Source organism: Sceloporus undulatus, chromosome 7, assembly GCF_019175285.1.
Source record: "Sceloporus undulatus isolate JIND9_A2432 ecotype Alabama chromosome 7, SceUnd_v1.1, whole genome shotgun sequence".
Taxonomy (NCBI): Eukaryota; Metazoa; Chordata; class Lepidosauria; order Squamata; family Phrynosomatidae; genus Sceloporus; species Sceloporus undulatus.
Genome location: NC_056528.1, coordinates 46703842 through 46728100, shown reverse-complemented (window position 1 = coordinate 46728100; position 24259 = coordinate 46703842). Strand labels below are relative to the sequence as shown.

At 41.0% G+C, this 24259-nt stretch overlaps 1 protein-coding gene across 1 annotated transcript in view; it reads left to right on the top strand.

Annotated features, from left to right (window-relative positions):
• Nucleotides 1-24259, top strand: part of TENM1 (teneurin transmembrane protein 1) — a 292675-nt gene that overhangs the window by 248526 nt on the left and 19890 nt on the right. Inside the window, 3 exon segments of the mRNA XM_042479300.1 lie at nucleotides 2987-3141; nucleotides 15870-16236; nucleotides 22481-22991. Coding sequence (XP_042335234.1) covers nucleotides 2987-3141; nucleotides 15870-16236; nucleotides 22481-22991 — 1033 coding nt within the window.

Genomic DNA, 24259 nt, shown 5'->3' with positions numbered 1-24259 from the left:
GGGCTTTTTATAGTGGTGCATACTCTAAAGGCACCAGATTCCATCTGATCTTGGAAGCGAAGCAGAATTAGTCCTGCTTAATACTTGAAGGGGAGACCACCAACGAATACTAGATTCTGTAGGCTATATTTCAGAGGAAGAAACTGGCAAAACCACCTCTGAGTATTCCTTGCCTAAGAAAACCCTAAGTAATGTGTGGGGTCGCCATACGTCAACAAGCAGCTTGAAAGCACATACACACACTGTTTTGCAATCTTTGCTTTAAAGTAAGATTTTAAATGGTTTAAATTCTGTTGTTGTTTAATACGGTTTTACTCTCAATTTTGTGCACTTCAACTATATGTTTTTTTATTGTAATCTCTCTTTTGGGACCCATCTAGAGCAATTGTCTGGAAGAAAGGCAGGATTTAAATAAAATGATGGATGGATGTGAGATATTTATAGATTTCCAATATGCAAGAAGATTATTGACCGAGTCATATCTCCAGTATGCTGGCTGCTGTTTCTCAATGAAATACTGATCCATAGTGTTGTGTATTGTTGTGTTCCACATTAGGTTAAACACACATTCCCCTTCTGTTTACTAGGTGACTTGAAGGCACATACATATATTTCTTTTTAATATATTATGTGTTTGGTGTTCAAAAGGTGTCCCTCGTGCCTCCCATCCACATGAGCAGAAAGGCACAGTAGTCCGTATCCAGGTCCATTTTGAACGCTGAGTGGCAGCCAAATTGCTTATGTCATTTTTGCTCATATTATGTATTTCCAGGCTCTTATGGTTTGAGTTATTACCGTCTGTCAAGGGAGAGGACATTGGTGTTTATCTTTCTGTGCCAAGGTCGGGGCCATTCTGAATTCCTTGTAGATTCAACGCCCTTTTGAATATGTCCCTTTTTTATTGCAGAAGTTGAATGTCCCTCTCTAAACCAAGCACTTGGGATGGCAGGAATCTCTTTTGACTTGGCTAGCGTCCTTTTCATAGGGTTGCCTTGTCTCTGCAGACATTCTTGGCTCTCCTTCATTGATTCTCGTGTTTTAGTTTGAATTTTTACTGCATCCCTTGATGCATTGTCACTCCTGATCATTTTATAGTCTGGCACTTCCTTGAGACTATAATGTCTCTCCTGGACACGTTTCACTGTCTGCAAATACGGTTTGCTTCCTTGAGTCATTAAGTGTGTCTGTGTGGTGCTATCTTGTGCATGCTTTCATGGAAATATCCTTATTTATACCTCCTCCTCTTTCACAAAATTGGGACTCAAGGCAGCTTACATAAAACAAGTACGCTATAGCTAAAGACATTCCCATTCAGTCCAATGGGACCTAATTCTAGGAAAGTGTGTACCGCAGAAATGGGGAGTGTGCAATTTTCAAGATGTCATTGGACTGCAATTCCCATCAATCCTCACTTTTGAAAATGTTTCCTGGGGCTGCTGGGATTTGCAATCCAACAACGTCTGGAGGGCCATACCTTCTCCGTTTTGGGGGAAGTAAGGTGCAGCCTTTATATAGCCCCAACGCCTTTATTTTTGCAGGTTCCTGGCTCACCCTAGATGCCTCCCTTCATTAAAAATCAACACTCCTTCAATAAAAATCAGCACTCCTGACTATGTCTCTTACTAAATCATGAATTAACAAGAGGCACGATCAACGATTGCAGACATTTTGGGATCCCTAGAAGTAGATGTTGGGTCTCTTGCTTGGAGAAAAGCAGTACAGAAATAAAATGAAATAAAATAAAATAATCTTTGGTAATTTCCAGACTTTGTGACAATTTTCAGGCAGTTCACATACACAAATGCACACGCACACATACACACAAGAGGCGAAAATTGTCCCCAATACCAGCTGTAGTTGCCTATCCCTGCATAGCATGCTTAGCTTTGCAGCCTCAAGTCATATTCTGAATTCCTCCTAAAATCTATGCAGCAGATGAGGAAACATATACTTTCAGGGTGTTATTCTGCTGATGAAGCCTGAATCTTCTGCTGCAATTAGAGATTTGGGTAATAGGTGCTGTTTTAAAAGAGCCAACCATCATAACTCTTATATAGCACAGTTTCAAATACAGCATAATAAGCACATTATCTACCTCTCTATTGCTTTGCACTCATCTGATGCTTGCTGGCTTCAATGCTGGGAACTGCTTTATTTTAGGTCTTGCATTGGGTTTTAATACAGTTTGCCTGTCATCCAGCAAGCATTCAACCAGGTTGAACAATCTCATTATATTAAAAACGTCTGCATTAGTTTTCTTGCCTTCATTTCCTGTTCCCATCCCCTTGTTTTTCTCTGTTGTGTCTTTTTTAGATTGTAAGCCTGAAGGCAAGGAATATCTTGCTCCTCTCTTTTTTATTATTGAACTGCAAGCTGCTCTGAGAACGTCTCTATCTCTAGTAAGAGATCTTTGCCCTTCATCTCTGGATGTATCTGCATTGCAGAATTAATGCAGTTTGACACCGCTCTAACTGTCATGCCTCGATGCTATGGAATTCTGGGATTTGTAGTTTTGTGAGATGTTTACTTTTCTCTGTCAAATGGCTCTACGTTTCCAGAAAAAAATCATAGTGCATTAGACTTTAGTAACACAAACCGTTATTGTAGGACAACCTGCACAAAATGTTTGTCCTTCCTAGTCACTGTTATTTAGCTTAGAGAGCTATTTCACATATGGAAAACATTGTATTTTGAATTGATTTACTTTTCTGGACACTTTGCAACTTATTTTCTAATTAAGTGCATTCATTGCAAGCTATATTTGTCATTACCTTTGGAAGCATCCACCCACATAAACCTTTTGTAGTGATGCCCAGACTCTTCAGCCCTTTTCCCCATCTTTTTTTCTCTCCTCACCCCCCCCCCCCCCCCCCCCCCCCCCTCCCCCTTTTTTTTTTTCCCCCCCCCCCCCCCCCCCCCAGAAAAGTATTTTATTAGATCTGGATGATATTTCTATTGCTCAGTTTTCTCTCTTCTCTTCCAACAGGTATCACTGTAGATAAGCACGGCTTCATTTACTTTGTTGATGGCACCATGATTCGGAAGATTGATGGCAATGGTGTGATCTCCACATTAATAGGCTCCAATGGGCTCACATCAACCCAGCCACTGAGTTGTGATGCTGGAATGGACATCACTCAGGTAGACACTAATCTTTTCATAAATGGCCACTGTTCGGCACGGCAACAAATTTCATTTTTGTCTACTGAAATTAGACACGAAAGAACGCCATTTGAATGCTGAAAGGTTTCAAACATATTTCTTGGGTGATATAGCAGCTACAGCTAAAGCTTGCTTTAATAGCAGGACATTGCACCGAGGAAATATGACCACCGCATCCTTTGTATCCAGCTCCAGGTTTTATATGTTAGCAATAGCAATAGCAAGTACATTTCTATACCACTTACCAATGTACTAAGCTCATTGACCCCAACTAGCTGGGTACTCATTTTAGCGACCTACAGAAGGATGCCAAGCTGAGTCGACCCACAGCCCCTTGGCTGGTATTGAACTCACAATGTCTTTGTCCTCAAACGGCCATAGTTAAAAGTGGACTTGCTACATCATTTACATGCACAAAGGATTTTGAATTTGAATTGATGTTCTCACATACCTATGGCATATATATAATATGTTCCTGGCTTCCACTCCATCAAAAGCATCTGAAGAAGTAGACCAAAGTCTACGAAAGCTCATGCTGCCAACTTCTTTCTTTCAGCTAGTCTCAAAGATGCTACAATTCCAGGGTGGACAACCCATGGCACCCCAGATGTTGCTGGACTCCAGGTCCCATCAAGGTATCAAATCTAACAACTTCTGGAGGACCATAGTTTGCCTGCCTCTGCTTCTCCTTGCTGTATTCAGTATAGAGACTATTGCATTACTATTAGGTGTTAGAACGTAGCCAATGCAATCAAAACTTGTGAGCCTTGTAGGTCTTTTTCTCTCCAAGATCCCTCCTTGCCTCCATTAAACAGATTTTTAAATGCATGTTTCCCCCACCCGGTTTGCATTTAAAACCCAAATAAACCCAGGCGCACAAAGCAGCCTCTTAATAAGTGAAACTTTATGGAAACATTATAGGAAGCATAATGGTCAGTCAGCTGTTGCTCCTGCATAAAGGAATGGGCCGAACTATTCTCGTGTGTAGTAGCGGTGAAGTATTTAAAACTAGCACAGTTAACGGCTCCCTGATGTTGTGTTAAAACAGGCTTTTTATTTTAAGATTATTTTTTTTAAAAAGGCACTCAAGTTTGCAGCCTGGAGCCACGGCGAGATTCGTCACTGTGGCTAAAGACCTGGATTTGACACACTTTACAGCAGTGCCTTATGTCTTAAAAGAAGGGCTGCATGAAATGGCTGTAAAGCGGCGGAGAAGGAGTATTCAAGCAGAGAAGCAGCAGCAAAAAGGAGGTGCTGAATCCCTCCTCTCCATTTCCTACCAATGCATTGCATACCCTCCAACAGCTCCGCTTTGGCAGGGACAGTCCCAATTTATCCTCTGTTATGCCAGTTTCTTAGCTGCTATACAACTGTCCCGGTTTTTCCTTTCCCCTCCCACGTTTCCCCTTCATCCTCAGCTTCCTTCAATTGCTGCAGACTGTTCACAATTCAAAAGTATTTGCATTCATTTAACTCAGTTAACTCAGAAAGGAGAGGACAGAGTGCAATCTTGCACTTCCCAGTAGGCTCAAGCAAAAGCAAACTGCTGCAGTCTCTCTTAACCTCATTGGTAACGTTTGCCATGTTGGCCACACTTTGAGGTTGTTTGGGCATATATGCCCTGGTTTTCACCTGTGAGATGTGGGAGGGTATGGCATGCCTCTTCCTAGGTGGGCCCTGACATAGGAATGTGAAGCATCACTCATTATTCCAGCCATTAATGCTTTTGGTGTTTGGCAATTTAAACAATGGCTTTTAAAAGTAATGCTAACCTTTTAAACTAAATTTGTCATTATGTGCTTTCAAGTTGTTTCCAAGTTATGGTGAACCTATCACAGGGTTATCTTGGCACAGTTTTTTCAGAGGGATTTGTCTTTGCCTTTCTCATTTTAACAGAACAGCTGGAGAAGGTAAAGTGGCAAGAAGTGGAGAGATTGAGATCCCCTGCCTTTCCTGACCAGAGTAATAATGGTTAATTTCCAAAGTGCAGGAACTTATTGTGTAAGGCCCCATACCCACATCCCTAAAGGGAATCCATTCAGGCAGACTGCTGTGTTCATTAAGCCAGGTCTATGAGTTTTCACTTCTATCAGGAGCAGGTCATTTGTAAGGTTAATGGATCTTAATGGCCCGTGTCAAAAGGTTTTGTAGTCCAATACAGATGGCTTCTATGGCTAGAAAAAGCCTCCCCGCTCTCCAATATGGTAAGGATTGTACTTGAGCTCAGAAAGAACAAGAAAGGTATGATGGAGGCTGGTAGAAGACATCCTAATTCCTGTTGGGAGTCAAGAAGTCCCAACACTTTGATTCTGTGATCTTCATTAAACCACTGTTAGCCATCACTTCGTGGCTGAAAGTGTCCTACCCATCCATTGAAGAGCCATTTGGCACAAACTGTTCTATGCAGTTCTACCAGCAAACTTTTCTGTTCTAGTGAGGGCAGCAATATCACCATCATCATCATCATCAGCATCAGCATCATCATCATCATCATATCCCACCTTCTTCCCAGTCTTGGATTCAAGATGGTTTTGTTGTTGTGTGCCTCCAAGTCATTTCTGACTTCTGGAAACCCTAAGGTGAGCCTATCAAGGGGTTTTCTTGGCATGTTTCTTCAAAGGGGATTTGCCATTGCCATCCTCTGAGGCTGAGAGAGTGTGACTTGCCAAAGTTCACCCACTGGGTTTCATGGCTGAACCAGGAATCAAACCCTGGTCTCCAAAGTCATAGTCTAGTGTTCAAACCATTACCCAACACTAACTTACAACACAACAAATTTTGTTTCAAATGTTAGCACTGCTTTTAAAAGCCGTTGTTTAAGTTGCCAAATACCAACAACATTAATATCTTGAACAATGAGTAATGTTTTCCATTGATTTAATCCATTTCTTTTGGTGAGTAATGGGTGGTTGGTCATTTTTTAATAATCTTATTTTTAAATAAATTAAAAACATGATACTATTTGATATCGTTCTCTCTCTTTCTTTTCTCCCAATGAAGGACTCAAGGTGGCTTGCAATGCAGATTAAAACAGAATGCAGCTAAAATGAATCATAATATGAAAGAATAATTAAATAAATGATCATATTAAAAACTGCACTGAATTAAAAACAGTTTAAAAGCCGTTTAAACTATGAAAAAGTATGACACTCGCTATTAAAAACTGCTTCTGCAGCAGTTAATGAACAAAAGATCTTTACTGAACTAGCATATTAAAAACACTATATATATATATATATATATATATATATATATCACAAGAACTATTAGCATTGACAAATTAATTTCTGGATTGATATCAACATCAGCAAATTGGTTTGGATGCTAATTCCAACATTTGAAAGCTTACTTTAGACCACTATATACAATAAGACAAAATTAATATTGGTTTACATTACAGAGTTATCAATACTCTTTAGCACTCTGATATACAAAGAAGATGCTATATAAATTATGAGCTTTATCCTCAGGTGAAGCCAACATCAATTCCTTGTTGGTTTTGCCACAATGGACTAATCCAGCTACTCCTCTGAGCAGAGTAACTCTGTAATAACTGACAGATTTGACCACTCAAAAATAAGCACTCAGGACATCTTTTCTCTCGCAGCTTATAATTTTGCTAAAGCATTATGGCTCACTTTGTTGAAAAGCTGTGTCAGGTTTTCAGTTATATTGGCATTTGTTTGGTGGCAAGGCTACATTTACAGGGAGATCAGTTTGTGATTTGCCAGTTGTCCAGCAATAGCAACTCAAAGTCTCCCCTCCATCCTAGTTATGTTTCGGAAGGGCAACGCTTGTGGGGAGAGAGGTACGAATTGGGGTTTGGGGGGATTTTTAAGCTTGATTCTGTTGACCACAATTTTCTGAGCTGAATACGAGGCACGCCGTTGCTGGATTCTTAATAACTGTTCATCCACCGGAGCCATTATGTTCCACTTGTCTCCAGTATGGCCTGATTCCCACTACCTTTTAAACCAGGTCACAAATCGGTTTGAACTGGTTCAAATGACCCTAGTTCCCACTTGAAGCAATTCGGAGAAGGGGGGCCATTCACTAGACCCATTTAACCTACGTCTGTTTTCAAATAAATTTTATTGTTAAAATAGAACAATACAAACAAATATACCCTCACTATCCCATACAGTACATCATAACATCTTTATATACCTACAAACATATAAACTTACATTATTCCATAATACATATTTACACACATTCATACAAAACCTGGAGAGTAAAAAACAAACCTACTCAACACAATCTTCTTTGAACTTCCTAACTCTTTCTTCTATTTTCCCCTTCCATTATCTTCCTTCCTATACCTTGGTCCTCCAGTTCTTCCCTTCTTTCCCCTTCTTATATCTTCCTACCTATTCTTACCCTCTACACCTTCTTATACCTTCTTAACATCAATACTGTCCTCTCATCTACTACTCTTCCAGGCCTATATTCTAATTCTCATTTCAATCCTCTTCCACTCATATCTTTATTCATACCGACTTCTTCCTACCAATCTTGATCCATTATTGATAGTATTGACTTTCTAATATTTCAACCTATCTAAAGTGGACCCTATACCCCTTACCACACCATCATCTATAATGTCTAGTTACCAGCAAATCTGCTTTCCTACATCTTTTTGACACTTATGTTTTCTGCATCTTTTTGGATAAATCATTTCTGCGCAAGTGTGAACCAGATGCGGATCGGAATCGATTTAAATTTTCCCTTTGACTGGCTGGAGCGGGTCCATTTTGAATCGATTCATTTATGAATGTGAACCACGTGGGTTATTTTACAGGGGAAAATGCAATCGGGGCAAATGTAGAGGGAACCACCTTCCACTGTCGAATCAGTCCATAGATTCGGATTGCAAACCGCTTTTTTTTGTAAGTGGGAATGAGGCCTTGGTTGCAACTCAGGGGGTCTTTAAAATGAAGAAGTATAGTTGGTCCTCTATATCTACAGATTCTGTATCGATGGTTTCAACCATCCATAGCTTGAAAATATTCCAAGAAGATTATTGTTGTTGTGTGCCTTCAAGTTGTTTCCAGCTTATGGCAACCCTAAGGCGAAGCTATCAAGGGGTTTTCTTGGCAAGATTTCTTCAGAGGAGATTTGCCATTGCCTTCCCCTAAGGCTGAGAGCATGTGACTTGCGCAAGTTCATCCAGTGGGTTTCATGGCCAAGTTGGGAATCGAACCCTGGTTTCCAGAGTCATGGTCCAACACTCAAACCAATATGCCATGTTGTCTCTCTATAAACTCTAAAAACAAACAAACCCCAAACCCTTGATTTTGCTGTTTGTTATAAGGCATTTTAGTCTTCCATTGTTTGGGAGGATTTCCGTTTCTGCGCATATTGACAATATTAATAGCCTGATGTCATTTACTGCATTGCAAAATAATAATAACAACAACAACAATCAAAAAGTGGAAGATAAACATGAGAAGCTACATTTTTTTTCCCTTCAAAAAGGGGCTGCTAGTCAAGGAAGGGCCTAGAGCCATTTTATCAATTGCACCATTGATAATCCAGCCTTGGCCCAATTGCATTTGCACTTGTAGTCATTTGCTGCACCCTAAAAAATACTCTTGGCAGCTTGGCAGCTCTTAGTAGCAGGCCATTAGTTTAGTAATCAACAGAAACTATTGTCATTGCTGTCTAAATAAAGAGCCACAGCTATAGGAGAGCAAGGGATAAAGGTGGAACATGGTTCCTTAAATGGGAACATGCCATGCCACTTTGCTGATCAATACCTCTGGAACACTGCTACTGTCTTTCTGGCATTCAGATTGCTGTAGGAGCTTAAAGGAGGTTGTAACGCTCTCCAAAAGCACCCAAAACACAACATTAGAACTGACAACATTCGAAAGGTTGTTTTATTGGAAGAAAGGAGCAGAGGAGAGTTATTGGTCCCAGTAATGATTATCTGTATACAGTGCGTCTGTGCCATACGCCGGCATGCTATACGCAGCTTTAACCTTACGTGGAAGGTTAAGCCATGGTAAAATGAATGGCGCATGTGCCTATGGTGTGCATGCCATACCGAATGCAGGAACGCTCCCCCATTGAAACTAATTGGGTTTGAGCTTACGCATTTCCCCCCATATATGGGGAGGGGGGTCTGGAACAGATTCCCGCATATGGGGAGGGCCCACTATATATTGTTATATTATTTTAATGTATTTTAAGTATTTCAGTCTTTTAAAACTTGGTTCCAGCATTTAATTTATTTTAATTAGTGTAGCAATTTAATTCTATTTTAAGATAATATTTTTGTATGTTTTTAACTGTATGGTGTTTTTAACATTGTAAGCCGTCCTGAGTCCCAGCCTTTTGAGAAGCTTGGGATATAAATAAATAAATATAATAATAAATAATAATAAATTGGATAGCTAAAATAATTCCTTACTTTATCTGAGAGACTGCATAATAAAGGCACCTGGGTATAAAGGTCTTGAAATTTTGCAATCGAGGTTGTATATAAGTTACAATTTATTCCTGTAGGCCTTCAAGTCGCTTCCAACCCTACGGTGAACCTATGCCAGGGTTTTCTTGGCAAGATTTCTTCAGAGGAGACTTGCCAAAAATCACCCAAGGGCTTTCCATTGCTAAGCAGCGATTCAAACCCCGGACTCCCAGAATCCCAGTCCTAACACTCAAATAAGTACCGTACTCACCTCACTGTCTCCGTCGATTTCAATGCAGAACATTATTCAGAGTATGTTTCGTAGCAAGGAATGGTGAAGCTTATTTCATCCATTCGAATTTTTCCTCTATGGCACTTGCCATCCATTTCCGGGGGGAGTTTGGGATCCTGTCATGTTCTAGGCCTGTATAATGCCTTAAAATATTGTACATATAATATATACCATGGGGCAAAATTGAAATAAGCATGATTAAGGACTAGAATCTATCTCCTGCTGCTTTGCCACATATGTCTTCATTTTAAAGTATGACCACCACCTGCCATATTGATGAACCCAGTCTCGTTCATCTTAATGCCAGGTAACTTATATTATTAGTCTGTGATGGGGTGGACTTAATCCTATAATGAGCACTTTGAATTTTGTCATGCATCCTTTACAGCCAAGCAGGTTGGGCCACAATAATCACATTAACCTCAACATGCTAAAAAACATCTATTATCCGAGCACCGGTGGGTTTCTCAAAATGCCTCTGTGTGGGGCTCTGAGTCGGAAAGTCATTAGAAATTCATAGGTTTCAGCCTGCAGCTAGCTTGCAAACAAATGCAAATGTAAAGCTTGGGTCTTCCAGAGATGGGTAATTTTATGTGTAACACCACATCTGGAGCAGCTGATACCTGCTAAGACGGTGCAGCAGAAAGTAGCACTGGTCAGCCTTAACAACAACAATGGACAAAAGTGGACAAAGCCACTGTCTATTTTTAACATGTTTCTATTGTCCAGTGCCCTGTATTTTCCTAGTGCTAAGCAAATAAATCAAATTATTATCCTTGGTTTCTAAATCCAACAGATATTACTCACTGGAATTTGAACCATCCCAGATTCTATCCAAGAGTCTAGGAATCAGCAAGACATTGCTGGATAAAGTGTCAAAACATCTGAATGAATGATTTGATGATGGCGGTTGGTGCTCCTATTATACTATCACCACCTTCTTCCACTATTTCAACACTCCTTCAAACACTTATTCTCAAGGAGGCACGCACTCATCCACACCTACTTTTCTTTCTGGTTTAGATACATACTATTCTCATGTCCTTCCATGCACTCTTTTCTTATGCTCATGTACACACAGAGAGACCCACACCATTCTTACAAACACACCCTTTTTGCCACCTGTGCAAATGCAGTTGTGTACCAATTGTGGTGCCTGAGTCATCTCAGTCATGGCATGCTAGGCTGAGGGTGTTACAACTACAAACCCAGTGTGCCACAATAGAGATAAATGGTGAAAGTTCAGCTCTTGGGCTGCATCCGCGCTGCAGAAATAATCCAGTTTGATGCCACTTGAACCGACGTGGCTCAGTGCTATATTCCTAGTTGTTTGCTTGTGGCCAACAAACTACCATTCCCAGAATTCCATACCATTGAGCTTTGGAAGTTCAAGTGGCGTCAAACCAGATTATTTCTGCAGTGCAGATGCAGCCTTAGTCATGGAAGTCAAGACTGGGTCACTCTTCAGCTCAGCTTTGGAGAGGTACCACTGTTGCACCACTTTTAATGAAATGGTTCTCTTATGCCTGAATCTGAGATAGAGATAGAGACAGCAGAGATAAATTGGTACATACCTGGAGAAGGAAGGAAAAGCTGGGCATAGACAGATAGTGGTTTGCCATCCTCATCGTCCCTAATGGCCAATACTTCTTTGTTGTGATGAGCTGTCGAGTTGACTTTGATTTATGGCAACACTATCAATGAGAGACTTCCAAGAGATTCTATTATTAACAGCCCTGCAAACTTAACACTGTGGCTTCCTTGACCGAATCAGTCCATCTGTAATGCAGTCTCCCTCTTTGCCTACTGTCTTCCAATTTACCAAGGGTTATTGTCTTTTCCATCTTCTCATAATATGCGCACGGTGGCTTGGCTTCTACTGAGAGTTTAGGCCTAATGTGCTATTGGACCCATTCATTCCCTTTTTAGCGATTCATGGTATCTGCAGAACTCTCTTCCAGCATCACATTTCAAATGAGGAGTTCTTCCTCTCAGCAATTTTCACTGTCCAACTTTCACATCGATACTTGGAAATCAGAATATTATGGATCCTGACTTTAGTTTTAAACTATATATCTTTATACCAGATGATCCAGTTCCTTCTAAGATACCATTCCAAGTTTTAATCGTCTTCTGATTTCTTGACCACAATCTCTCCATTTTAACTGGTGATCAAGTCAAGGTTTAGAAAAACTTTAGGGATAGAATTATTTTCTTTTAAAGCGAAACCATAAGTAATTTTAGCAGTTGCAAGAAAGTTGTCTAAAAACTGCTCAAGTGTTCAAAGACTATTTGCAGTTTGGGACTTACCCCTTGCAAAAATTGTACAAGGTTGTTCTGCACAGAAAACAGCATTTATTATACAAAAATAATAATATTTCTATGCAGAAATATTATTTTGAGTCTAGAAAATGTTTCCTGTGCAGAAGATGTTGTTTCTTGTGCGGAAAATGCTATTTTCTGTGCAGAACAACTGTACATAAAATTTGTGCAGAATAAATCCCAAACTGCAAAATCCTCATCCTTTTGGGATTCTTCCTGTCAAGGTTTCTCAACACTTTTTTGACCAATTTTCAAATAGTCGTTCCATCTCTAAAAATCTTGGGCAATTCATCATCTATTTTAAAGTTCAAATCTTCCTGTGGTCATTTTTTAAAAATCTTTCAAATTAAATATACAGTCGGCCCTTCTTATACACAGATTCAAGCATCCACGGTTTGAAAATGTTCAAAAAAGGTATAAATGTCAAATATCAAACCTTGATTTTCCATTTTTTATAAGGGACACCATTTTGCTATGTCATTATATTTAATGGGACTTGAGCTTCCATGGATTCTGTTATCCACGGGGATCTTGCAACCAAACCCCAGCGTATAACAAGGGCCCACTGTAGTTATGACTAAAACCTTGGTGATCCTAGGGAACTCTTGGGGGGCCTAAAATGGGTTTCAGAGTCATATGGAGTCAATGCAGGGCACTTTTCCCACCCCAACATGACAGAGACCAATGGCCAGGACACTCAAGAGCATTGACTGTGTCACTACCCCTATTGCACCTCCCCAAGCAGCGACCACTTGAGGTGTTTAGCACTCTGTCTAATGGTTTGGGTGTCCTTTTTTACAACTGTGATAATGAAAGTGCATCAGTTGGAGAGCCTGCTTCCACACCTACACCTTGGACACATTTATTCTGTATAGAAGCGGAGGCCTGGAATTAGTCCAGCTCCTTTTTCAGTGGAGAAAACCGAGAGCTAATGCAGCCCCGGCTGATGACTGATCCATGGAGATCCCGCCATTTTCGTTGTCAAGCCGCTTCTATAGTCAAGAAATGTCTCTTCATGTTCAACTGGAATCTATCCTCCTGTAACCGAATCAATAGCTCAGAAGGGCTACTGCCTGAATGTATTCTACGTTCCTTTTTAAAACCTTTTTCCTTCTGGAAATAATAAGACATTAGACTACTGCTGCCTGTTCACCAGCATTTTGGTTTGTCAACACGGCGCATGGCTGTTGGAATAGTGACAGGTGTGTTATGGAAAATTTCTGATTGATGCCACTTGCCAGGACTTGTTTATTCGTGTCTTTATTTATTTATTTACTTGCATGAGTTGCCGGAAGGAAAATAATGTGCCTACTTTAACAGTGAGCACCGGCGTGAAGAATACTGAAATTCCAGTAGAAAAGAATCACGCTTAATATTCAGTGTTTTTTGCACCTCCGTTGGGGAAAACTTATGCAAGTCAAAATGGATTGTGTCCCTTTTGCACACCCTGCAAAAATGTTCTTGTTTGGTGACTTCAAGTCATTCCAGACGTAGGCTCTTGAATTCAATTACAAAACCTTAATTACAGAATTAATACGGTGATACTTTAAGACCCTGAGTTCGTTCCAACATCCCTAAACCAGAGGTGGCAATCGTATGGATTTCCAAATGTTGTCGGGGATTTAACTCTGAGCGTTCCTCACTACGGTTTATGCTGGTGGAGGCTGCTGGGGTTTGTAGTCCAACATCTGGAGCAATACAGTCCAACATCTGGAGTATGAACTGTTTTCTTTGATGGGAGAGCTATATGGGATTATGCTTTGCTGTTATGGTTTTTATTGTATATTGTACAGCTTTATGTAGGGTACTCTGTTTTGAATTGTATTTTGGATTTTGTAACCCGCCTCGATCCACAGGAAGAGGCAGCATATTATTATTATTATTATTATTATTATTATTATTACATGGTACCTATTCCTGCCCTATATGCTGCAACATCCCACACAACATGCATGAGTAAATGGAAAGAGTGGCCCCAAAGCATTTCTTCTGTAGGACAAAGCAGCAAATGGTGCCTATGCCAAGCTCACAATGCATGATGCACCCATCCAGCCAGGTTATTTTTTGCAGATGAGGTATTAAAACCCACCTGTCTCTATCCTTGGTGTTATCTCCTTCTCAGATCATAACAAAAAAAAAATCCGTATCAATTTTAAAAATTTGCTGGTGTCTCATAACAGTCCAAACATGGTGCTACTTCACTTTACCTAATGGTAGGGCTGAACCGGATGTGATGACTGTGGTGCACCTGTGCAGATATATATTTCAAAGCTAGGTAAAGTAATTGTAGTGTTGGAGTAGGATTGGTGAGATCCTAAAAAGCCATGATATTTCTGGGGTAACCTCATTTTCTCTCAGACTGAGCTACCTCCATGGAGTTGCTTGGTGAATAAAATGGAGGAGACCATAGACACTAGCTTGAAGGAAAGGCTGGATTCAGAGAACAAGAAAAGCTGCTTTATACTGAATCCAACCATTGGTCCATTTATCTCTGTATTGCTTACATTGGCTGGCAGTGGTACTCCACAGTTTCAGATAAGGGTCTTTCCCAGCTGTATCCAAAGATGCTAAACATGCTAAAGAGACTGAACCTGACCCCTTCAACATACTAAGCAGCAGCTATACTGTTGAGAAATAGCATCTATAAATGTAATAAATAGATTTTATTTATTTATCAGCACTTGCACACACACAAAAATCAGCCCTAGGCACCGGACTGATCCATGGACTATTTTCTTCATGACCAAAAGTGTGTTTCAGCAAAAAAAAATTCAAATAGGTTAAACACCGTATACAAAATTTATGGCTGGATTTATTCCACTGCAACTGACCAACATTTCTCCTAGAGATGTAAATCTTGGCTTCTTTCATTCTTCTAAGCAAAAAGGAACCATTTTCAGATTTATGCCCAATTTCCCGCTGGACATATTACAAGAATTCTCAGCCCATTTTATTTCTTTGTCACTGTTTTGCAGAAAGGAACGCACAAAACCTTATGCAAAAAAATAATGGTCATGGGCAGAAAATGGTTTCTTTCATGCAAAATTCAAAACACTGGTTGTGTAAATTAATTTGGGGGCAAAAAAAAGTTGCAGGGTGTGAAAAATGTATGACAGCTGTTCAGTTTTTCAACTTGGTGCCTCATTGTTTCTGAAACTATTGAGATATAATTTCTCGCTGAGGACCAGAACATTTGCAAATCTTCACAAATTCCGTAATTTCTTCTAACCCAGATTTTTAACAAATCTTTTCAGTGTTTAGAGAAATCAGTGGATGGTTGTGACCCATTGATCTTGGATTCTTCCAATTTAGTGCTAAAAAGCAAGAGCTCTCACAACAGAGAGCGTTGCTATTACAGGTTTGCATCATTTGATGCTGCTTTTGCATTCATTTTGAGCCTCCGGTCCCTGTAAAAGCCAACAGAGAAGAAGGAAAGGAATAAGGAAATTGCCAAATTATTGTTAATTTGGCCAATCCTTATTCCGATCTCATGTCACTATAGGCAGCTTCTAACCAAACATCATTTCAATCTCAAAGTGCCTTTGCCCACTATTGGCTCTGCATGTTTTAGAGAGCTGTATAGACATGCCTCCTTTTTTAAAGGGACAATGTTCACCCCTGGTCTTGGGAGAAACAGTGAGGAAACTATTTTCTTTGAACCCATCCTTTCCCTTTTTGCAGGTTCGCCTAGAATGGCCAACAGACCTTGCAGTCAACCCTCTGGACAATTCGCTGTATGTGCTGGACAATAACATTGTGCTACAGATTTCTGAAAACAGGCGGGTGAGAATTATTGCCGGCCGCCCCATCCACTGCCAGGTGCCAGGCATCGATCACGTTTTGGTCAGCAAGGTGGCGATCCACTCCACCCTGGAGTCTGCCAGAGCCATCAGCGTCTCTCACAGCGGCATGCTGTATATCGCCGAGACGGATGAGCGGAAGATCAATCGCATCCAGCAGGTCACGACCAATGGCGAAATCTCTATCATCGCCGGAGCTCCGACAGATTGTGACTGTAAAATTGACCCCAATTGTGACTGCTTCTCAGGTACATTTGTTTCTGCACTTTCATAGCATGGATAATATATAAAATGGGCATGACAGGATATGGAAAACAGGCTTGATCAGACCAAAGATGTATTCAGCCTTTCCCAATGTGGTATTCTTCAGATGTTTTGGTCCTATCATCCTCAGCAAACTTGGCTAGCAGTAAAAGTTCATGGAACTGAAGTTCAGGTTGTAAATTGCTGATCTGTCTAGCTAACAATTTTGTTTCCATAATGACTGATAAAATAAATGTACATATGGACACACATTAGGGCTGTGCATTCTCCCTGCGCCCATTGCACTGGCACATTTCAGAATGCCCAAAGTGATGCAGTATCATTTTCCTAATATCTGATTTATGTCAGAATTTATTATATTATAATTTATTAAATAAAATAACAATGTCTGACATAAATCAGACCTTAGGAATGGGAATATACAAAATCCAGTTGCAGAACAAAGGAAGACTGCAAAGACAAACAGCAGAATATATCAACAAACTGCAGTCCATCAGCAATGGGTTGAACAGAGACTATGGTTTCCTGGCATAGTACACACATTATAACACTGGCCTCGTAAAGTCTCCCTTGGCCAGTTCATCACATCATCTTCTTGGCTCTCACACTGCATCCTAATACTCATTAATATGGTTATATACTAACCTTGGCTTTAGGGAACATCCTGGTCATGTCCCCCAGTTACCATTGGTAAAGCTGAACTTGTCACCTCATCTCCACACACACAAAGTTTTGCATTCCTATGGATATTCACACAGAGAGAGACTGCTATATAAGTCTGTTCCTTGACTTTCCATTTCACCACATGCATCTGAGGAAGTAGGCTCAACTCTGCAAAAGCTCATGCTACCAACTTCTATTTTTCAATTAGTCTCAAAGGTGCTGCAATATCGCCTTGCATACATACATAAAATAAACTCCAGGAAGGCTATGAAAGAATCCTACATGAAACTATTGCTGCCAGTCAAAGCTGCCAGTACTGGACTGTTTGGATCAATGATCTGTCTCAGTTTAAACCAGGTCCATGTGTTCCTTGTCTCCATTTGTTTTTGACGTTGTTGCTATTGTGTGCATTCATGCCGCTTCCAAGTTATGGTGACCCTAAGGCAAACCTATAATAGGATTTTCGTAGCACGATTCTTTCAGGGAAGATTGCCTTTGCCTCCTTCTGAGGCTGAGAGAATGTGACTTGCCTAATTTGGACATTTTTTTAACATTGGGGATGGAAAGAATGTCGAATCTGGAGGCATAACTGCAAGATTTACCAACCGTACATAGTAAGCATTTTTCATCCTGCTTGCACCCAGCATTTGCTATTCAGATACTGTCTTTGTTCACATTGAGCTAATAGCTGTTGGTGTTCCTATCCTCAGAGAAATCAGTCTAATCCTTTTCTTTAAAAAACAAAAATCCATCTCAACTAGTGACCCTCCTTCTTATGTCTTGAGGTGAAGATTTCTACAAGTTAATTATGCACTGCATGAAGAAATAATTGCTTCTGCCTGCCCAGAACACATTGCAAATCAACTTTATTGGCTTTCAGCTTTTAAAAGGCGTGCATAAATATTGGCTTTAAAAGTTGGCAAGTGAGTTTAGCCTGCAATCTTGAACCAAGATTGCTTAGTCATCTTGAGCTGAAAAGATTCAATAAGCAGAACAGAGAGGAGAAAGGGCGGCTGGGGTGTTTTTTGGGGGGTTGCAAATGCTAATCTTTTATCACCTTTCATTTGGCCCGTTGCAAAATTTGCATTGCCTCTCAAACTCCTGCAAGGAGCTATGCCCAAGGTCCACTATTCCTAGGAAATTGATTCATAATTGATCAGGTCTTGCACTGTCTAACATTTCACAGATGAAAACTAGGACATATGTAGCCAAGCAATGTCAGAGTGTGGTCAAGATGGTAAAGGTTATTACTGAGACAGAACATGCAAGATAAGAAAGGCTGCAGCAGTTTGCTTTTGCCTGAATGCCCTAGAAAGGGCGAGATTCTCCCAATCTCCTCTGCCATCAACGTTTATTGAATCCAAACTACTTTTTCACTTTGAATGCCATTTGCAGCAATTGAGGCTGAAGGAAAAGGGGGAAAGTGGGAGGAGGAGAGAAAAACGAGGACAGTTTAAAATCAACTGAAAAAAGTGGATGAATCAAGATGGTTCCTGCCAAAATAGGACAGTTAGAGGGTATAGTCTCTGTACGTATTGACAGTGGTCTCTAGCATTTCCAGGAAAATCTGCTACTTTTGCTTTCTCCCACATTCAAATTTGGTTAAATCTCATCCTAAATATGAGGAAAAGTGAGAATTTTGGGTAAAATTAAATCCTCCCCATCTGTACCAGTCAAATGCAGTTGGTGAAACTGTTCCATGCATGTCCTTGTCTTCCATGTTGTTAAAGGTCTGGAGCATCTCGTCCTGCCCTCTTCCCCCAACAGATTTTAGCCCTAATAAGAACTAAGCTGCAATGCTTATGAATCCAAGGCTGCATTTCTCACCAAAGTTCCTTGTTTCTGCTTTGGTCCTTGTTCTATCAGTCAGTGTTTGTATTTTCAAAATCCAGATGGTTTGCTACACAGTTTGTAGCAACACAGCAACATGAACACAGCCGTTGTCTCCGCTGTGCAATGCAGTACCTCTTGCTCAGGGCACAGTAGACATGCTGCACAACAGATTTTAGGTCAGGATGAGCCGTATTATCATAATTGCAGGATTGGACTCAATTGTTAGTAGGCAAAATGAAACAATTAGCCGGATTGGATATCACACCAGCAGGCTGAAATTAGTATGCCTCCTGTAAGCCAGGATAATGGTCATGTTCAGAAAGCATCATAAAGAAAGGGGGAACAAGGGGCAATTGCATTATTTCTGATATTTTAGTCGATGTATCAAATCCAACAGTGTTCAGAGAAAGAGGGAGCAGACTTTGGGCCAAAATAGAGCCAGCACAGTTCACACAATTAGCCCTTGCTTTAACAGAAGGCACACTGTCGCAACAAGATAACTGCTGAGGTCCTATTTCAAGCAGGTGGAGTGTAATATTGTGCTTGTAAAGTTCTGTGTTGCGACTTATACTCATCCCAGAAGTTGTCAAATCAAAGCCCTGATGCTCTTTCTGGTGGGGAGGGATATACAGTTGCCCTGCCATATCCACATATTCCTTATCCATAGATTCAACCATTCGTGGTTTGAAAATGTTTGAAAATGCATATAAATTCCAAAAAGCAAACCTTGATTTTGCCATTTTATATAAGGGACACCATTTTACTACACCATTCATTCCTTGTATCCAGGGAGCCCTGGTGATGCAGTAGTTAAATGCCAGTATTGCAGCCACAAGGTTGTGAATTCGATCCCAGGGCTCCAAGGTTGACTCAGCCTTCCATCCTTTCATCGGTTGGCACAATGAATGCCCAGCTTGTTGCGAGGCAATTGGCTTACAGACTGTTAACTGCTTAGAGAGAGCGGAGTTCACCGATAAGCAGTATAGAAACATTCATGCTAGAAGTGTACATGCTATTCACTGGGATTTGAGCATCCAAGGATTTTAATGTCCGCAAAGGGCTCTAGAACCAAAACCCAGAGGAGGTCCACTATATGGGGAAGGCAATTCAGTTGAGGAAATAGCAGCTGGTCTTGTCTCGGAAAGGGAAAGAAATAAGGGTGCACCCATGGAGAGGTTTTTTATAGCCCTTCCTAACTAGTAAGGCCCAATAGCTGGTTTGGATGGGCGATGCCAGAGCAAAGCTGTAACTAGTTACGAGCATCTTTTTTATTCACCTCCAAGGCCTACACAGATGTGTCTTCCTCATTTGAATTGCCTCCCGTCTCCCTTCCCTCCTTACTATTCGGTATTCATGCTTTGAATGCAAAGTTTTGAATGCATGATCATTTTATGCTCACTTGAGAGGTGAAACTGAAAGAGAGCAACTATTCCAAGATGAGTCAGTACGTCTCATGGCTCAGAGGAGACTCGAACTGGGATTCCTTATCCATAGATTCAACCATTCGTGGTTTGAAAATGTTTTAAAATGCATATAAATAAGGAAATCCGACCATTTCTCTCTGCCTCTACTGCCAAGATCCTGGTCCATGCCCTAGTGATCTCACAACTTGATTACTGTAACATCCTCCTGGCAGGGCTTCTTCTTTCTCACCTCCATCCTTTAATCTCTGTCCAGCATTCAGCTGCACACATTATCACTTCCACCCACCGCTCTGACCATATCTCTCCTCTGTTGGCATCCCTTCACTGGCTCCCCCTCCCTTTCCGCACTCAGTACAAGCTCCTGCTGTCAACGTTCAAAGCCCTCCATGGGCTGCCCCCCCCTTACTTATCAGACCTTCTTTCTCCTCACCTTCCCACTCGGGCCCTCCGTTCTGGTAGTCAAGGTCTGCTGTCACAGCCCAGGATTTCCTCTGCCCCATCTAGGATTCGTCCCTTTTCACTTGCTGCCCCTCATTCCTGGAACCTTCTTCCCCCGTGAACAAGAGCCATCACTTCTTTAACCAGCTTCAAAACGAAGTTGAAGACCATTCTGTTAAGGGAAGCGTTCCCAGGCATTGCATAATTGTCACTTGCTATTTGATGATCTTTTCTTCCCTGTTTTATTGAATCATTTCCTGTATTGCTATGTATTTTATATGTATTATCCTACTAGAGATGCCCCCTCCCCACCCCCACTCCCTTTGTGTCATGTCTTTTTAGATTGTAAGCCTGAGGGCAGGGATCCGTCCAATTAAAAAGATTGTATGTACAACGCTGTGTAAATTTACAGTGCTTTATAAATAAAGGTTAATAATAATAATAATAATAATAATAATCTCCCAAATCCCAGCCCTACATTCTGAGGACTACATTTAAACAGGCTGTCTATGTAACTGAACTATATGCATCACACTAAATGATCTTTATTAAAATGTACTGAGAATCAAACTGGTTTTAAATGATAGAGATGAACAGTGGTGTCACTAGGGTCGCATCATATGGTGCAATAACTCATGGTGTCATTCCCACCCCACTGACCTCTTCCCATATCACACGATACAGAATCCTTAGTAATGTTTTTTACACTAAGCTTACTGATAAATCATAATGTCTATATAACACTGAATGTAATGGCAATAGTTGTGAGATAAACTGCTAGAGAAATTAAAAGTATACCCTTAAATTATGTTATCATACGCACAACCTAGATGCATATGGGTTAAAGTGGAAATTTGGTAAGATTAAAAAATCTCAATTTTTGTGTGTGTGTGTGTATGCGCAGGCGCGCGCGCACACACACACACACACACACACATATATATATATATATACCTGGGGCCTCTCCTTTCTTCTCCCACTGAGCCTCACCCCGCTCACCCCATCTCTTCACTGTTTTAAATGCCACAACCCACTTCTGCCAAAGCCAGATGTTTGGGGAGCAGTGGTGTCATCCCGCCTTAGAGTATCCGCACCCCACAAACCCACCAATTGATGCCTCTGAGTATAAATGCACTGAAATACTGGTTTACTGACTTTCTTACTAGAAAACACTAATGGTCAAGATCCTGCATCACAGACATAATTATGAATGAGTAACTGCTTATCGTCTCCCAACATGATTCCACAAACTTATCTTAGTAGTGCAGCACACTGAGCAATGGAGGCTAGCAGGTGGGGTGTTATGGGATGATGTTTTCAGCCCTTTTCTTCCAGCAATCAGCAGTGTAACTATCAGTCACAGATATTCTGTCATAACTCCTTGTTGCTGTCACAACTCCTTGCTACACCACAACACACCGGTGGAGAGGGCTGGAAATATCATCTTGCAGCACCCCAACCACCAGCAGAACAGACCTCTGTTGCTCGATGCAGCTGCCGGCTGTTAAGGTAGGTTTGGTGGAGCATTTGGGATAATGGCAATAGCACTGTGATCATAAGCATGAATACCGAATAGATACAAATGCTGGGAAAATTCAGAGAAATCACCTTGTTAGTCTAGGTCAGTATGCAAAGGGATTTTGTAGCACATTTGAGACTAACTGAGAAAAAGAAGTTGCTAACATAAGCTTTCGTGGACATAAGTCTCCTTCATCAGATGCATGGAGTGATGTGCCTAATGCATAAGTATCTAGCTTATACGTCAATCATTGCCAATAACTGTTGACTCAGAATTTGGCTTGCTCATTTTTTAACATTAGCTACTCACAGGAACTGTGGTTTCATAAAACCATTCTCTGTTGTTTTGCAGGTGATGGAGGATACGCCAAAGATGCAAAGCTGAAAGCTCCCTCTTCCCTCACTGTGTCTCCCGATGGCACCTTGTACATAGCTGACCTTGGTAATATCCGTATTCGTGCCGTCAGTCGGAATAAGGCTCATCTCAATGACATGAATATTTACGAGATTGCCTCCCCCGCGGACCAAGAATTGTATCAATTCACCAGCAACGGGACTCACTTGCACACTCTCAATCTCATTACGAGGGACTTTATATACAATTTCACCTACAACGGGGAAGGGGATCTCACCAGCATTACTAACAGCAATGGGAATTCAGTTCACATTCGCAGAGACGCCAGTGGTTTGCCTCTCTGGCTGTCGATGCCTGGAGGCCAAGTGTACTGGCTGACCATAAGTAGCAATGGGATTCTCAAAAGAGTCTACACCCAAGGCTACAACTTGGCCCTGATGACTTATCCTGGCACAACAGGCCTTCTAGCAACCAAAAGTAATGAGTACGGATGGACAACAGTTTATGAGTAAGTGGCTTTCAAACCTCCTTAATACATCTACATGTTGTTGATGCTTTGTGAATGCAACCATTTGGCTTGCAAATCGTGGTTATTATTTTGAGGATGGAGCACCATCTTGTTGATACTGCTGCCTGATTCCAAAGGTGAATGCCATTAATAATAATAATAATAATAATAATAATAATAATAATAATAATTTATTTCTATCCCACCTCTTCAGTACGATTGAGGTGGCTTACAACGAGAACATATAACGTAGTAAAATACATCCCATTATATAACAGTGAGAACATATAACAGTAAAATCTTATCTAACAGGACAACTATCTGGGTCAGAGTTCTGGAACTTCTTTGGAACCATTCAGCTAAAGCTGCCTATAATTGTAGGTCTGGTTCTGTGTGGATTCTGCACCAAAGCAGTGTCACAACACTCTTCCGGTGCTGTATCCAGATGATGCAGCGCTGAAGGAGCGCCATATAGCTGTGGCGGAGGGTGCAAAAAGGACCCAGTTTTTGTGGCTCCTTTTTGTGCCCTGGAAAGGCCAGCTCAGGGCCACGGTGTGTGGTTGCCACCATCCCGATCCAGCTGAAACAGGGGCAGCTCCAACCCCCTTGGGGCTGTCTGAACAGCCCCTTAGTCTAGTTCTTCTAGAGCCATCATGGTTGGACTACAACTTTCAAGACCAGGGTTCAGTTCCCAGTTTTGCCATGAAGCCCACTGGGTGACCATAAGGCAAATCACATGCTCTCAGCCTCAGGGGAGACAATAGCAAACCTCCTCTGAACCAGTCTTGGCAAAAAACAAAACAAAACATGATGGGTTTGACTTATGATCATCGTAAGTCAGAAACAACCTGAAGGCAAACAAGAACAACATAGTTCTTCCACCTTCTTGTTGCAAGTTATTCACCTGTCCACACCAAGTAAAAGCAAAAAGGAGGGCCATATATCCTGGCTTTATAGGAGGACAGGTGTGCATATTCCTCAGTCCACTGTACAGGTGCTGTTAAGTATTGATGGACAACGTCAATGTCCCTGTGGCTTCTTTATCCTTAAATTCATTTTGGAGTGAACAGACCCTCAGATACAGAATGCCTTCTAATAGGAGAGGGTCCTCTGACAATCCTTCAAGTAAAGGATTCTCTCTGTGGCTTGGGGCCACCTAGTGTTCATGGGATGGAATGAATATTGGACTATACTTGAACAATAAACCCATATGTGTGTGTGTGTGTGTGTGTGTGTGTGTGTGTGTGTGTGTGTGTGTGTGTGTGTGT